Consider the following 15395-nt stretch of genomic DNA (forward strand, 5'->3'; position numbering starts at 1 on the left):
TTCATCGAGTTACAATCGGTTTCGGGTTGACATCGGGTCGGGTATCAAATCGGGTTCGGGTCATTGTTCGGTCGGGTCAGTTCGGTTATCGGTCATTTTCGGGTCGGATGTCGGGTTCGGGTTCGGGTGTTACAACATCGGGTTAAAATCGGTTATCGGTTTTTTCGGGTCGGGTACAGGTCGGGTTTCGGGTTACCTGTTTTACCGTAATTTCGGGTCATGGTCGGTTACGGGTTCGGTCGGTTCAGGTCGGGTTTTCGGGTCGGGTCAGTTTTTGACAGCTCTACCTGGCACGCCCATCTCATACCATAGAGGCAGGCCAAAACTTCGGCTTGTAAAGGCGTTTCTGTAGTCCCTGAGGAAGCCCCACCCATAACCAAATCATCAGTCCTTGCGCTATTCTCCCAGACCCAACCCATACCTGCATTGTGATTGTTCTTATGCCAAGAACCATCCACCTGAATATTTGCTGAAGAACCCTCGATACACATGGCCGGTGGACAAAATTACTCTGAAATAACCTGGCGGAATGTGAGGGTCTTCTTCTGGAGGATGAAGAAACTGCAAAGAAGTACCGCTCTTATTAACAAACACTTTATGCATATCCAGGCCTTCATTGATCAAAGCAAACACAGAAGCTGTTGTTGTTATTTCATTCCTGACACGGTTGTTCCTAGATAACCAAAGAGCCCATAGAGTACTAATAAAGTAGATTCCCCTGGCATTGTTTTTCCCATCCTGGTGTTGAAATAACCAGATATAGAACAAAAATCAATCCTCAAAGGAAATAGTTTCGTTGAATTCTGAATGGATTGCAAGAAATCCATCCCTCCAAACTTGTTGCGCAATCTTATAGAAACGAAAGATGTGCTGAATATTCTCCTCTCCATTCACACAGAAATCACAATCAACCATTATCTGAATACCTCTAGATTGCAGGTTGAATTTGGTTGCAATTCCATTATGGAGAAGTTTCCATATAAATAATTTTCATTTTGGTGGAATCTTAAGGGACCAAAGATTCTTATGAAAATCCGAGGGAGCTCTATTATAGCCGACCGACATATCTTCCTGTGCTAATATTGCATAAGCGAATTTAACCATGAACTTACCAGACTTGTGATAGGCCCAGTACAGGAAATCCTCACGATTTAGAGAAGGAAGTTCCATACTTACAATTCGACAAGCATCCTCAAACTCGAAACTAGCTTTGATACTGCGGTGATTCCAACCAGCACCAAAAGGAGAAATAAAATGGATAACTTTCCATTTCTTGGCGTCTTGGAGATGAACATCGGAATTAAACACTGGAACCTTCCCTCGAACCCATCCATCCTTACCTGCCACTATCCGCTGACCATTACCAACTTTTCAGGCCCAGCCTTTAAGGAGTAAATTACTGGCCCTGCAAAGTCCTCGCATACCCCAAGAGAGACTTTTTCCTAAGACCTGTGCAGGTAACCCTGTTTGTAAAGGTGAAGGGAAATTCCTCCCAAAAATCCCTGCTAAAATACATTGTGGATTGGTAAACACCCGCCAAGCTTGCTTCATCAAAAGGGCCTTGTTTAACGAAGTTGTACCCCTAATTCCTAATCCTCCTAAGCCTTTAGGGAGCTGAATAGTAATTTTTTTTTAACCCAATGCATCCCCTGCTTTATCTTTATTAGCCCAGAAGAAATGAACTAACAATGAGTCTACTTTATTCACTATCGAACCAGGAACCTCCATGCATGAAAGAACATGAGAAGCCATAGAAATGAGAACCGAATTTATCAAAATTAGCTTCTGGGATTGAGATGGGGAATAGAATCCCAAGAAATAATCTTGGTTGCAATCTTTTCCACAATGAATTGAAAATTTGAATGTTTTGGACCTATCAAATCAATTGGAACTCTCAAGTGAGTCGACGGAGTAGGAACTAACTCCATCTGAAAAGTACTTTTTTAATACTTTGTACGGAGTACATTATTTCAGGATAAATTGAGTTAAGAGTCTTTCGGAAATTAATTAATACCATCAATCAATCTTAACTACAACCCCGGTCTACCAATGAAATCTTAACATAGTGGTTAAGACTGATGGTTTGTATACGATAAGAAATTTTCGCACCAAAAAAACTACACCCATTCCACTTTAAACAGTGTCTATGGAAATTGACATCGTGCGTACTCAAATTTGGGCGCAAATTTTTGGTTGTACCCGTGCATTGTCAGACCTGGTTGTACATCATCTAAAATGAAGTCGTTTTGTTGTTTAAGATGAACATTAATGTACTGGTAACAAAATTAACATTTATTTATTTATTTGGAAATGAACATTACTTATTTATTTGGAATTTAAACATTTATCTACTCATTCCAAAAACATTTATCTAACTATTTGGAAATCCTCATTTATTCAACCAAAATAGAAATGAACATTATTGATTGAAAAATGAGTATTTACTAATTTTAAAATGAATATAGTTATTGTACTTTGAGTTACAAGATACTTGTACAAATCATCCTCTTATTTTTCTATTTCATCAATCTTGAATCTTGCTTTTGATGTAGTCTCGAATTCTGGTACTTTTGAATGTGTCTATGAAGTGTGATTTGAACACAATATTTGACCTTCACGGTTTCAATTTCCTCATTGTTGTAGGCTGAAAATGAAAATAGTAAGTAATTTGATATGATGATCACAACTAATTTTAAAATGAACATTTACTGATTTGAAAACGATGAGCATGAAAAATATTTAAATAATAATTAACATATAAGAATAATCCCACGAGTGAATCGAAAGTTGGATCGTGGAGAACGGAACCAAGAATTCTCTTTCTTCATCATCAATCGAATCCCTGCTTGCGATCTAGGATTCTATTTTATCATCAATCCAATCACCGTTCACCCTTTTTCTTTTTCTTATCAATGAAAAGATCTCTTTACTTGTATGACTTAGATGTCTCGTATTTCTCGAAAAAGTGATTCGATTGATGGGATTTGGTATGATACTTGTGAGATCGGGGATATCGATGAGATTAATATTCAAATATTTTTTTTCTTAGAATGTATTGATTTGAACCCATAAGCGAGATCGGGACCACCACCCAATAGCATGTTGTCGCCAGAAGCAGAACCCCTTATTCATTGTGAATTAAAAAAAATGCTTATACTTGATCCAACATTCAACCTTTTATAAATGTACATGCTCAAAATGAATTTAACATGTTGAATTGTTAACATATAAATCAAACACTATTAACATAATAATCATTTTATAAATGAACATAATACATGTACTTCAAAATGAATATACACAATTTATGTATTATTTTATTAAAGTCAATATGAAAATGTGTTTTTGAAAATGAAGAGAGAACTTATAAAAAATGAACTTAAATAGTTATACATACTACACATTCACATTATGAACATCTTACCTTTTACTTTTTCATAATTTGAACATAAAACTTTATGATAATAAAGATTTTATTATCAGAAAATGAAAGTTTTATTATCGAAAAATGGACATTTTACTTTCAGAAAATGAATATTTTATTATCAGAAAATGAACATTTTTAATTAAGTTCCACAACTTAATCAAGTTAACCATCATAAGTTTATTTTTTATAATAATTAGATGTGAACATCATAATCTCGCAAAATGAACGTCAAAGATTTCAAAATATACATAACAATAGATTAATATAAACCTTAAAATGTAAAGATTTGAACAAAAATAAAACTCTAGTTCTGAATATTTTGAAGAAATGTGGCAAGTAAAAAGAGAGAGAAAATTTAGATTTTAATCAGAAACTTTCTAAATCACCTCACACTGGAAAAAAAAATACTTTTTAAGACGAATGCCAATACTATACGGTATAAAAAAGAACATTATATTCCCAGGGAATGAACGTTATTTAGTTTCAGACTTTAATCAACGAGTATGCATTTAATATTTATAATAAATAGATATGAATATCATAAACTCACAAAAACAACATCAATGTTTTTCCAAATTAACATAATACTCCCTCCGTCCCACATTACTTGTTACACTTTCCTTTTTGTCTGTCCCAAATTACCTGTTACACTTCTAAATTAGGAATGACCCCACAATTATTATATTGTCTCTCTCTTCCCATTAAAAAAAGTTTGGTCCTCACTTTCTCTCTCATTCAATTGAAAAAAATACCCCACTAACTCCTATATATCACATCTACTTTTTCAATAAAATAACAATTTAATACCTAAACGACCAGTTATCAACTAAAACTTTGTGTAAATGTAAGTGTAGCGAGTAATGTGGGACAGATGGAGTAATAGGCTGACATAAACCTTTAAAAGTTCTAGATCTAAAAAAAAAAAAAAATTAGATTCGAATTTTTTTAGAAGAAATTTGATAAGAAAAGTGATAGAAAATGGTTCAACAGAAAATTATAAATCACTAGTGCATTAACAAAATTATTTTCAAGACGAGTGAAAATATTATAAGTACCAGAAATGAACATTGTATTCTCATAAAATGAACATTACTAAGTTGCATAACTTAATCAACAAACACAAATTTAATCTTAATAAATAAGAATATATATAAACATTTGAATATCACAAAATGAACATAATTCTACATTCGATCATATGAACTTCAAAAAATCTAGATCCGATAAACAACATTCTAAATCTTTTTTGGGAAAAAAAGTTGGCAAGTCAACCATATTTTATTTTAATTACTTACATATTACAAAATCAATTTTATGAAAAATGAAATTATTATACACAGCAAAAATGAACATTTTATTCTCAAAATATGAAAATTATAAAGTTCCATAACTTAAAAAACAATCATACATTTAATCTTCATAATAAAGTGATATGAACATCAAAATCTCACATAATGAAATAACCATATATAAATATGAACATTTTAAAAAATATGGATCTGAACGTAAAAAATTTCTAGATCCGATTTTTGAAGAAAATTCGCAAGAAAATGGAGAAAGAAAATGGAGATTCAACCAGAAAATTCCTAAATCACATAAAAATTGATGAAACGTAGAACATAAAAAGAAAAATCTACCGAGTTATCAAAGACATGAATGCTTCTAATCAACATATAAATTCAATCAAAAACCACGAAAATAAGAAAATTAAAAGCAAAAAAGGAGAAAAGAAAAAAGAAGTTTACAGCTAGTGGCACCGACTTTATTGTCGTGAAGTATAAGGCGGCGCAAGCTCAAGCGGTTTCTCCGATCGACATTGTTACTTGAGATTAGAAAAAAAATCACATATAAATGAGGATAGAGAAACTTTTGGGGAGAGAGAAAATGAGGAGAGAGAAAACAAAAATGTGAGATTTCTGGTTTTAGAAAAATTTATATGCAATTTTTTTTTAAGAGAAAGCACGTGCCTATATAGCTTCTTTATTTTCTTTTGTGAGGGAGTATAGCAATAGATGGCTATACCCTGGTATAATCACCAGGGATATAGATTTGGGAGTGTAAACGGGACATACTGTCAGGAGTACTTAGGCCCTGTTCGATATCGTTTTTTTATTTTCAGTTTTCAGTTTTTTACAAAACTAAAAACCAAAATATAAAACAACAAAAAATAGTTTCTAGTTTTTTGTTGTCAGTTTTCAAAATCAACATGATTAATATAAGTACGATTATTTTCTAGTTCATGATTCAATCTAAATCACAAGACTCTCAAAACCAAAAACTAGAAACCGACGATGATACCGAACGAACCCTATACTAATTAAGTTTGTTTACACACAAAGTTATGAACCAAATTGTGATTTATGCACTCAGTTACACAATGTTCACTGTTTTTAAATGAATTAGTTCAAATATAAAGAATATATTGTTTATACAAGAAGAACATATAATAAATGAACATATATTTTAAATTCTAAAAACGTATACGGAGTATTAAAATATTTTACGGTTTATATTGAAATCATTTTTCATGTTCATTAGGCTCAATAAAGATTTATTAGAGTGCACAGTGATGTGTACCCGAGTGTATAATTCAAATTGTGGCCATGGACGATGTAGCTCACCACCAATCACCAGCACTCCAGCAGTTCATCACTGCACCACGTCTCAAGTTCTCGAGCAGGAAAAAAATTGAACAACAGCACCAACATACAACTGAAAATTCATTAACAACAACAAGAAAAGGAAAACGTTAAACTGCAACGAGTTTCCCAATCAAAAAAGTTTTCTCCAGAAGATGAGGAACATGATGGTGTTACCAACTACTCTCCGGTGCTCAATTCTCCCAATTTCTCGCTTCCATTCAACCATCATTTCCTCCAACTTCCTCCTTCTTCCTTTTCCCAACTCCGCCGTTTTCAAGTCCTCCTCCGCCTCTTATTTTCTCTCTCCTCGCCGCACGTTCGTCTCCGCTCCCATGGCTGCCGCCTCTCAACCACGCTTCTCTCAGGTGATCTTTTCCTTTTTCAATTCCTATCTAGGGTTTCGTCTGTTATTGCAATCAAATTTATGAACTTTTGTTGTTGTTTTCAGACAGTAGTGGCTGGAAATGCTGTTGATGAGGTTGAAATCTTTCAACGTATTCAATCTCACCAGGTCTCTAACTCAAAATGTCCGTAAAAATTGAATTCGAATTTGCTATATTTTTAGATTTTGTTGTTGCTTGAATTGAATTTTTGTAAATGACAATTTCAGGAAAAGGCAGCTAGGCTTCCACCTGTGGAAGAAATTCGAACGGCTCTTGCTAATACTACTCGCGGAATGCTTTCTACCTTCTCTAAGGTTTCTCCACACTTCTTATCAAAATTCTTTTTGATTATTTTTTATCATTACGGTTTACGGAAATAGGAGTATGTTTTATAAGAATTGTTGTTATATGAGCTTTATCGCCTTAATTATTCATGTGTACAGTGTTGGAGTGATGAGTGTTCGTTGAAAGTTTTAATAGATGATGCTGTTATATGAGCTCTTATGTTAGTATTCATGTATACTGAGTTGAATGACGAGTGTTCCTCCATCATTGAAATTTTGATTAGACATTATTAGTATACGAGTTTTATTGCATTAAAATTGATTTGTACAGAGTTGGCATGATGAGTGCTTGATGAAAGTTTGATTAGACATTGTTGTTTTACATAATATGAATTTTATTTGGTTAATATTGATGTGTATTTGTTGAAATGGTCATTACGTTGAAATCAATCATGTATGTGATTGAATTTCAAGTTTTCAACACCTTTTTATTTCCATATTCTTCAGATTGGGGGTGGTTGAAGTCCAGCAGTTTCTATCCGAAATGTTTGCTTAATTTCCCCATATCTTTTGAAACATGCAGAAATATGACGGTTATCCGTCAGGATCGATGGTAGACTTTGCTTGTGATGCAGATGGATCTCCGATCTTGGCAGTCAGCAGCTTGGCTGTTCATACACAGGTTTGTTTCTTATAGAAGTATTGGTGCTTGACACCCCCAGTCCAAGTTTGGTAAATGTTATGAGGCTATGAGCTGGATGGCCTTTTATTTTTTATTTATTTTTATTTTTAAGTTAAGTGAGGAAGGAACATACAAGTTGTCTTGTAAGTGAAGAACAGGTCAATGTTCTTGATATTTATCTGAGATAAAACAGCAGTGACTAGTTGGATTTACATGAGAAAAGACTAGGGACTAGCGTATAATCTTTAGCATCATTAAAATTGACTTTGAACCAGGTAGGAGAGAATTATAATTTCATCACTTGTTCTTCTTAAACCTCTAAAACTTTGGCAAGTCTATTCACTCGAGACTCAAGAGATATTACATCATGTTTTGCCTAAGTATTTTGCTAATATGTTAAAAAGATTCTACAATAATATGATGATTACATCAGATACTTCATACTTGTATTATTTGTAAAGGCTGAACAATGACTGATATACATTTAAACAATCGTTACAATCCTAAACCTTTCACATTTCTCCTATTGTTATTTTCTTTCACTCGCTTCCTTTCTCTTCTCCTTATATTTTGTTTCTCTTTCCTTATTATAGCTTTTGTATTTTCAATATCTAATTATGGAGGAAATGCCCACAATTCTCCATCTCGTTCATAATTTTGGAGAATTCAAATTTGGACAAACAAATTGCGTCATTAAGCCAACTACACCATTTTTACAATGATCGCTTATGAAGCTTGTTACTAGGATCAAGTTAATTGTATTTCTATTATTTCTTTATGTAATCTTTTAACACGGAACAATGCTTAGCTAGTCCAAGCACAACCTTGGTTAAATCAAGATTCTCATTAGTCGTACCTTTATTAAAGAAATATTACCTTCCTAATGATACCTAATATGTATATCTTCGCTACGAGCTTTATGAACCTGATTCTTAGTCAAGTGACTCCGCACTTTGGCTATCACAACTCAGATTCACACATTCTTGCTAAATCACCGAATCATCTAGAAGGTCTCACAACCATAATTCTCCGCATGGTGTTCTTGTTAGGTTCTACACTGATACTATCTAGAGGCGTGTCGTGGCTCCTCTAGATGATTAGGGTATTAAGCACGAATGTATGAATCTGAGTTATGAAAGCCAAAATGAACCTCACCCGCAAAGAATCACGTTCATCATTCTCCTGCCAAACATATTGATGTTAGTTATCATTTTGTATAGGATGTCACAGAGAAAGGTAATATTTCTCTGATGAAGGTACACACTAACGAGTAATGAGAATCTTGCAGACATGTTAACCAAGGTTGTATCAGGTAGCAAGTTCCAACGTGCTTGAACTTGTTAAATATTGTCCCATGTTAAAAGATTACATGAAGAAATAATAGAACTGTGATTGGTTTTATCCTACTAAAAGGGAACATAAAGAGTAACTGTAAAATTCGTGTAGCCAGCTTAATAATGCAATTTGTTTGTCCAAATTTTGAATTCAAATTGTGGACGAGGTTGAGAATTGTGGGCATTTCTCCTTATATGGATATTGAAACTAGGAAAGAGAAACTAACTATAAGAAAAAAAAATGGGAGTGAAAGAAAATAACTGAAGAAAGGAATGTGTAAATGTAAACAAATCTTTGTTTACCCTTTTGTGAATAGTACAAGTATCCAATTCAGATTAATGTAGAATGTTATAAAATATATTTTCTTCACAAGAATTGTTTTTGTTCAAGCCAAGTACTTACGCAATATCCTATCTCGTCAAACTTCTGCATCTTATCTTTCCGTATTATCTATTACTCCGTAGAAGATAAATTTCTGCTGCAGCTCTAACTAGAATAAACACACTTTAAATTGGCTTTTATCTCTCCTCATTTCCAATGTGAGACAACAACTCACATGTGCACACAAATAGATGATTTTCAACTCTCAACATTCTTTCTCAAATGTTAGCTGTGCATAACTATAGTCTACCTACTTCATATGAAAGGCCTAATGTCTAAAAAGTAGCCACCTTTGCTTCAATATCTGTAAAATGGATGTGGTTGCACCTATAAAGGAGGTGATGGAGTTGGATCACTGACAGGACTAAGTGACTTTCCATCTCAAAGCAATTGGAAACTCGCATGTGCACACTCATATACGAGGTTCAATACTCAACAGCTATTCTATAGTAGATTATTTTTCGCTGAAAAATTCCCATCAATCATATTACCCCTTACTTGGAAGTGTAGCATGATAAGCTTGAAAGGGAGGTATTTCCAGTTGTGACTAGACTGACTACACAGATAAATTGTTCTTTTTCTTGTTAATATCTTACAGTTTATTTTGTGTTGTGATTTTACTGTGCACAGGCAAAGCACTTAGTCCCTGGATTCTGGAATTGATGATTCTGCTACCCGAACATTGAAAATTTGCAAATCGCTGGGGTTGGATAATTTGTTTTTGAGCATAACAACCCTTAAGCAATGAACAGAACAGAATTTGAAGGAACAATACTTATCTAGTTGAGTAGTTGATTATCCTCCCCCTTGCTAGGGTTTGATTCGGATTGAACACTATCTGAAAAGGAGTTGGCAGTGCTAATGTCAGTAGCCAACTAGCCATTCATGATAAACCTGTTTAGGAAATTTATGGGAACTAGAGGTCATAGGGTATTTCCTCCTTTGTCCTCCAGTCTGCTTAGGAATCTGAATTTCTGTCTTGACTGGATACTGTCACTGCTTGTTAAGCCTTTCTAAGCTGACACATTAAGGTTCTACTATATAAGTGAAACTTAGTGCCTTTGAACCTCGGCAGACATTCGGCAGCATGATAAGTTCATTCCAAAGTTGCTTTTGATTTGTAAATGTCATCTTTAAACCTCATCCCTTTGATGACTTATATGTTACATATCGTATTTGCTTCATCATGCCTTTGTCTTAATCTGTTTAGCGTTTATTTTATTCCATGCTTCATCATCTCCCAGAAAGTGATTTAGAGTTTGAATTGAAAATCATTAATTTTTTTTTTTCTGTCAAACCTAAGCGTCTTTTGAAGTGTATTGGATGTCCTCTTTAGTCTTCACACTTTCATTTCTGGATTTTCAGGACCTATTGGCCAATCCACAGTGCTCACTACTCGTGGCAAAAGATCCAGAAGACAGGACTGATTTAGTAATTACTCTGCATGGTGATGCAGTTGCTGTAAGGCTCCCTCTCATGTTCAAGTTTTTTTATGACCCTGTAAGGCCTAAGCAGTCTACTTTCTGAATGTAGCTCATGTCAGTAAATTTTTAGGTTGCTGAAGAAGATAGAGAAGCTGTTCGTATTGCTTATTTGGCTAAACATCCTAGTGCCTTTTGGGTATGGCTAATACACCTTTCGGGGGCAAATACTTGTCTTGGGTACTTTGTCTTCATTGTTCATGATACTAAAACACTGATCTTTGGAATGTGAAGGTCGACTTTGGCGACTTCCGATTTTTGAAGATCCAGCCAAAAGTAGTTCGGTATGTTTCTGGAGTTGCAACAGCCTTATTGGGCTCAGGAGGTTTGTTTAATTCTCTGTTTTGACACCCAAATGGGGCTAGTATCCTAATATTCCAAGTTGAGCATACATGCAAATAGTGGCTATATTTCCTTTTTAGATGCTTTTGGTAGCGTGGCTTTTAAGTAATCCTGCTGTGGGTCTTTCTGAGATTATTAACTTGATTTCATTTCTTGCCAGAATTCGGCAGAGAGGAGTACAGTGCAGCAAAAGCAGATCCAATATCTGAGTTCTCTAAGCCTATAGCGGTATTTCTCTCACAAGGTGGCAGTCTATTACTACTAATAACAACTCTGATTTTTATTTTTGATAACACATCCTTCTCGCTTGTCAGTCCCATATGAACAAGGATCATGAAGAAGACACAAAGCTAATTGTGCAGTATTCAACTACCATACCGGTAAATTCAATGCGCCTTTATCATTTTAACAATGTGACATACATTCTTGTCCTGACTCATGCGTACACAAACATACATAAAAAAAAGGGGGGCATAATGTAGCAGGTTTATTATGGGATTTCTGGTGCATATGCCTTGGGAGTTCTGGTTTGTAAACTTAAAGGGGTGTTCTCTTCAACTTATAGGACCTTATTTAAATAAGTTTCAGGCCCTATAAGGCCCTGTTCTGTTCACCTTGTTTCCACTTATTTCAGGAAAAATAAGTTCAGATAAGTTCAGTTAAGTTCAAATAAGTTCAGATAAGATAAGTTCAGGAAAAATAAGGGTTGGCCAAGTACAATTTATAACTAAAATAAGTTTTGATAAGTTCTAATAAGTTCAGATAAGTTCAGTTAAGTTCGGATAAGTTCAGATAAGTTCAGTTAAGTTCAGATAAGTTCAGATAAGATAAGTTTAGGAAAAATAAGTGGAAATCAGGTGAATAGAACGCAATCTAAGTTTAGATGAGTTCCAATAGGGTTATACTTCCTTTGTTCATAAATACTCGCAACGTTTGGTATTTTTACACTATTCACATTTTCCATTTTGACTATTGTTGATGATTTATATGTCAAATAAAACATTGCCATGTGGGATCTTGTTAGATTCGTCTCAATACGTATTTTCAAAATATCAACTTTTTATAATTTTTGCTTGGAGAGAATTTAAGATATTGACGATCTAAATTGTGCATTGGCATGCGTGAAAGTGACAAACGTTGCGAGTATTTATGAACGGAGGAAGTATAAGTTAAATAAGGTCCTATAAGTTCCAATAAAGTTCTACAATAAGACATTGCCATGTGGGATCTTGTTAGATTCGTCTCAATACGCATTTTCAAAATATCAAATTTTTATAATTTTTGCTTGGAGAGAATTTAAGATATTGACGATCTAAATGTGCATTGGCATGCGTGAAAGTCACAAACGTTGCGAGTATTTATGAGCGGAGGAAGTATAAGTTAAATAAGGTCCTATAAGTTCCAATAAAGTCCTACAATAAAGTCTTGTAAGTTCTAATAAGATTGTATAATGTTCCAATGAATAAAGTATGTAATATTATGATTACTTTACTAGTACCATTATTATATATTCTATTATTTATGTTGTTGTATTAAATAAATTATATTTACGTCGCTATATTTAAATAATTTATGGTTACTAATTTACGGTTAAAAATTACCAACGATATGTAAGTATTAATTATTGTGTTATTATTAATTATTATCAATATAATTATGATGAAACTGTCGAATTGGGTCGGATTTTAAGTCGGGTTCGAACTTGGATTTTAAAAATAAAGTATTAGAGTAATAATATTAATAACATAAAAGACATCCAGAGTAATTATTATTTATTAATATAAGAAGTTAAATTAATAACTACGTTATTTAATAATATTAATAACATAAAAGACATCCGGAGTAATTATTTATTATTTAAATTAATAACTACATTATTAATTTATTTTTGTTAATTTTTGCAGTCACCTATTATAAATATTCTAATGGCTAAAAGTTTAGAGATAATCTAATAAACTTTAAATAAGGCCCAATAAGGTTTACTAAGGTATTATGAGGTCCTATAAGGTCTTATAAGTTAAATAAGGTCCTATAAGTCAGATAAGTTAAAGTTCAGTTTAGATAAGTTTAGAGAACACACCCTTAAAGGGACATATGAGTACTTATTTTTATATGAGAATCAGTGCTTGTGTTGGATTTTAAACCTGTGAATATTTCGTAATTACTACCCATGTAGTTTTTATGATCCAGCTCTAAAGGACTTATCCTTGTATAAGATAAAGAGTGTACTGTACGAAGTAGCATTTACCTTTACAAAGATGTCATGTTGAACCAATAATTCTGACATGAAAACCAATTGGTCGGATGGGTATCACATGCTGGGGGATGGGGAAGAGAGAGTGGGCGATGAAGAGAGGGTCACCGTCAAGCAGTACTGCAATAGATGAATTGGCAAGTGAAAATTCTTTTCAGCCCCGTTGAAACGAGTGTATATTTTTGCAGGTGGAATCTGCTTACATTCTGGATGTAGACCAACTCGGTTTCAACGTCAAGGTGATTCAATGTTTTGCCTGCTTGCTGTTTCGTATGATTGCAGTTTGTATTTCTGTTTCAGTGACTTGATAGTTGATATACAACAGCTATTCTGATATTGCGTCAGATCTGAAGTGATTCATGCGAATTGCATTGATATATAGAGGTTTCTTTATCAATGGAGTTTAGCAAGTATTAGTAGTCATTTATATATTGAGCCATTGAACTGAACTTCTGTTTGGTAAGAGGACCTAAGTTCTAGCTTTATTGCGCTCATCAAATATTCAAGTTAGAGTTGGCTCCACTGACAGATGAAGCATAGTTGACAGTCATTTGTCTATTGTTTCAGGTAAGCTGTATGGGGAAAAGCTACAAGCTTCGAGTTCCATTTCCTAGACCAGCAGTTGATAGAAAGTAAGTCACTGAATGATCTCTAAAGACTTTCCTCAATCGGTAATTTTATTTTACAAGAATGAAACCTCCTAAAATCTTGTCCAAAGAGGTAATTGGTTTAGACACCTGTTACCTGCAAGTGATTGGAAATTCCCTTCATCTGTTGAGAACATGAACAACTCAGTGAACCAGGCAGAAATTAACCTCCCTCCTTTCGTTTTACTATCAGGGGTGTGAAGACACTCATAGTTGAAATGCTTCAAGCGGCAAAGTCGATGGGCAATTAAACTTGCGTTTCTGCAGAGAAAATGTATGTGGTAAAAAAGTACAGTATTGAAATGAGATCTGTCACTAATTTTGTTTTTCACAAGATCTACTCCGTACAGCCAAAATCCTTATTCATCCTTCGCAGGTATCATTGCTTGTGTGATTATATTTACTTATGCCAGTGTTGTTTTCGGCTAAACACCAACTGATTTTCGCTTCAGTTCTTTCAGTGCGGGCCTCTGGTTAGTGGTTAGGTTACCTCAGTTGTAGTAAAATAGCACTTAGTAACTGAATCAGCTAATAAACAAAGCATCTTGATGATGGATCATAGAATGTGTGTTTTTTTTTAAAAAAATGGTCCCCCATATGTGCCCCCACCAATCTCGGGCTTGGCCACTTGGACCAGGTGGCTTGAAGTAACCCCTGAGAAGAGTGGGAACATAGCTTACTAACTGGGCTCAAGGCTCCAAGTAAGTAGCATCCCTACCTCATTCCGAACTCCAGAAGAACTGTAAATCCAGTTACTAGACCTTGCTGGATGCAAGTGCTCGGAATTCTGATGCACCAAGTTGGGATTTAGACGTGAGAAGCTGAGCCCAAGGGTTGGAATGTTTGAGTATGGGATCAAAGATCACTTAACCTTGAGAGCTTGAGCTCGGACTCAATTTGTTCAGGAAAAGCTTTGCTTGAAGAGCTTGGTTCCTTAAAAAGTTCCAAGAGGCCTTTAAAAGTTGCCCAATAAACCTATAATGTTACCAAATACATTAAACAAAAGTACAATGTACTTTTTGCTATTTCTGTTAGACTGATGACAATTATGATATTGTCATGTTTATGCAGGTATACGGAATAGAGAAACCTTTGTGTCAAAGTGGAGACAATCAATACGAATTATAAGGAAGCAGGGGATGATACGGAAAAGAAACAACAGATTATGTGTCCACCCCCAAGGCCCCAAGTACCCTGTAAATTATGTGTCCAAACTATACCATAGGGAAAATGTTATACGGAGTACTTCGTATTTTTTATTCTTATTTATATACTCCAGGTTTCACTAATTGTCAAAATAGTCGGGTGTTTTACGGAGTACAATTGTCAAAAAGCAAAATTTGAAAGAGGAGATTGTCCTTCAAAATTCCTGTTTATTCCGTAGAAAATATCAAAAGCTTGGGAGGCCGGTAAGCAAATGTGCAACTCTAGGGATTCTTATGAGGTGAATTATTCAACAAAGCAGATTCATATTCTTTTTTCAACAAGTTATACTTGAATACGAAATACTCCGTATATCTGTATATTGCAAAAGTTT

At 34.3% G+C, this 15395-nt stretch overlaps 1 protein-coding gene and 1 long non-coding RNA gene across 6 annotated transcripts; one reads left to right on the top strand and one right to left on the bottom strand.

Moving 5' to 3' along the window:
- Nucleotides 1-2376: 2376 nt before the first annotated feature.
- LOC130470282 (uncharacterized) lies at nucleotides 2377-5957 on the bottom strand. The gene is made up of 2 exons (XR_008930291.1): nucleotides 5173-5957; nucleotides 2377-2644 (listed from the first exon to the last, which is right to left on the bottom strand). It is a non-coding gene; the product is annotated as an uncharacterized lncRNA (long non-coding RNA).
- An 88-nt stretch (nucleotides 5958-6045) lies between these two features.
- LOC110788037 (uncharacterized) lies at nucleotides 6046-15175 on the top strand. 5 transcript variants are annotated; one of them, XR_008930290.1, is made up of 14 exons: nucleotides 6046-6434; nucleotides 6518-6580; nucleotides 6680-6766; nucleotides 7320-7418; nucleotides 10500-10595; nucleotides 10689-10754; nucleotides 10850-10940; nucleotides 11118-11185; nucleotides 11272-11337; nucleotides 13400-13450; nucleotides 13779-13843; nucleotides 14052-14132; nucleotides 14235-14331; nucleotides 14930-15175. XR_008930290.1 is itself a non-coding variant. In XM_021992674.2 (13 exons), the coding sequence occupies exons 1-12, from the start codon at nucleotides 6222-6224 to the stop codon at nucleotides 14107-14109; spliced, it is 1023 nt and encodes a 340-aa protein (XP_021848366.1). In that variant the 5' UTR covers nucleotides 6047-6221; the 3' UTR covers nucleotides 14110-14132; nucleotides 14930-15175. The 5 variants fall into 5 exon arrangements, 1 of the variants encoding a protein (XP_021848366.1); XR_008930289.1 differs by having other exon boundaries at nucleotides 6047-6434; nucleotides 14052-14331; XR_002533227.2 differs by lacking the exon at nucleotides 14235-14331 and having other exon boundaries at nucleotides 6047-6434; nucleotides 14052-14234.
- Nucleotides 15176-15395: the final 220 nt, after the last annotated feature.

The sequence above is a fragment of the Spinacia oleracea genome, chromosome 3, assembly GCF_020520425.1.
Source record: "Spinacia oleracea cultivar Varoflay chromosome 3, BTI_SOV_V1, whole genome shotgun sequence".
Lineage (NCBI taxonomy): Eukaryota > Viridiplantae > Streptophyta > Magnoliopsida > Caryophyllales > Amaranthaceae > Spinacia > Spinacia oleracea.

Excerpts from the sequence above, each read along its gene's own strand:
- LOC110788037 (XM_021992674.2), top strand. The coding sequence starts at position 6,222 with ATGAGGAACATGATGGTGTTACCAACTACTCTCCGGTGCTCAATTCTC. Across the intron at positions 10,755-10,849 it reads AACATCCTAGTGCCTTTTGG|GTCGACTTTGGCGACTTCCG; the intron begins GTATGGCTAATA and ends TGGAATGTGAAG. Across the intron at positions 13,844-14,051 it reads AGACCAGCAGTTGATAGAAA|GGGTGTGAAGACACTCATAG; the intron begins GTAAGTCACTGA and ends TTTTACTATCAG.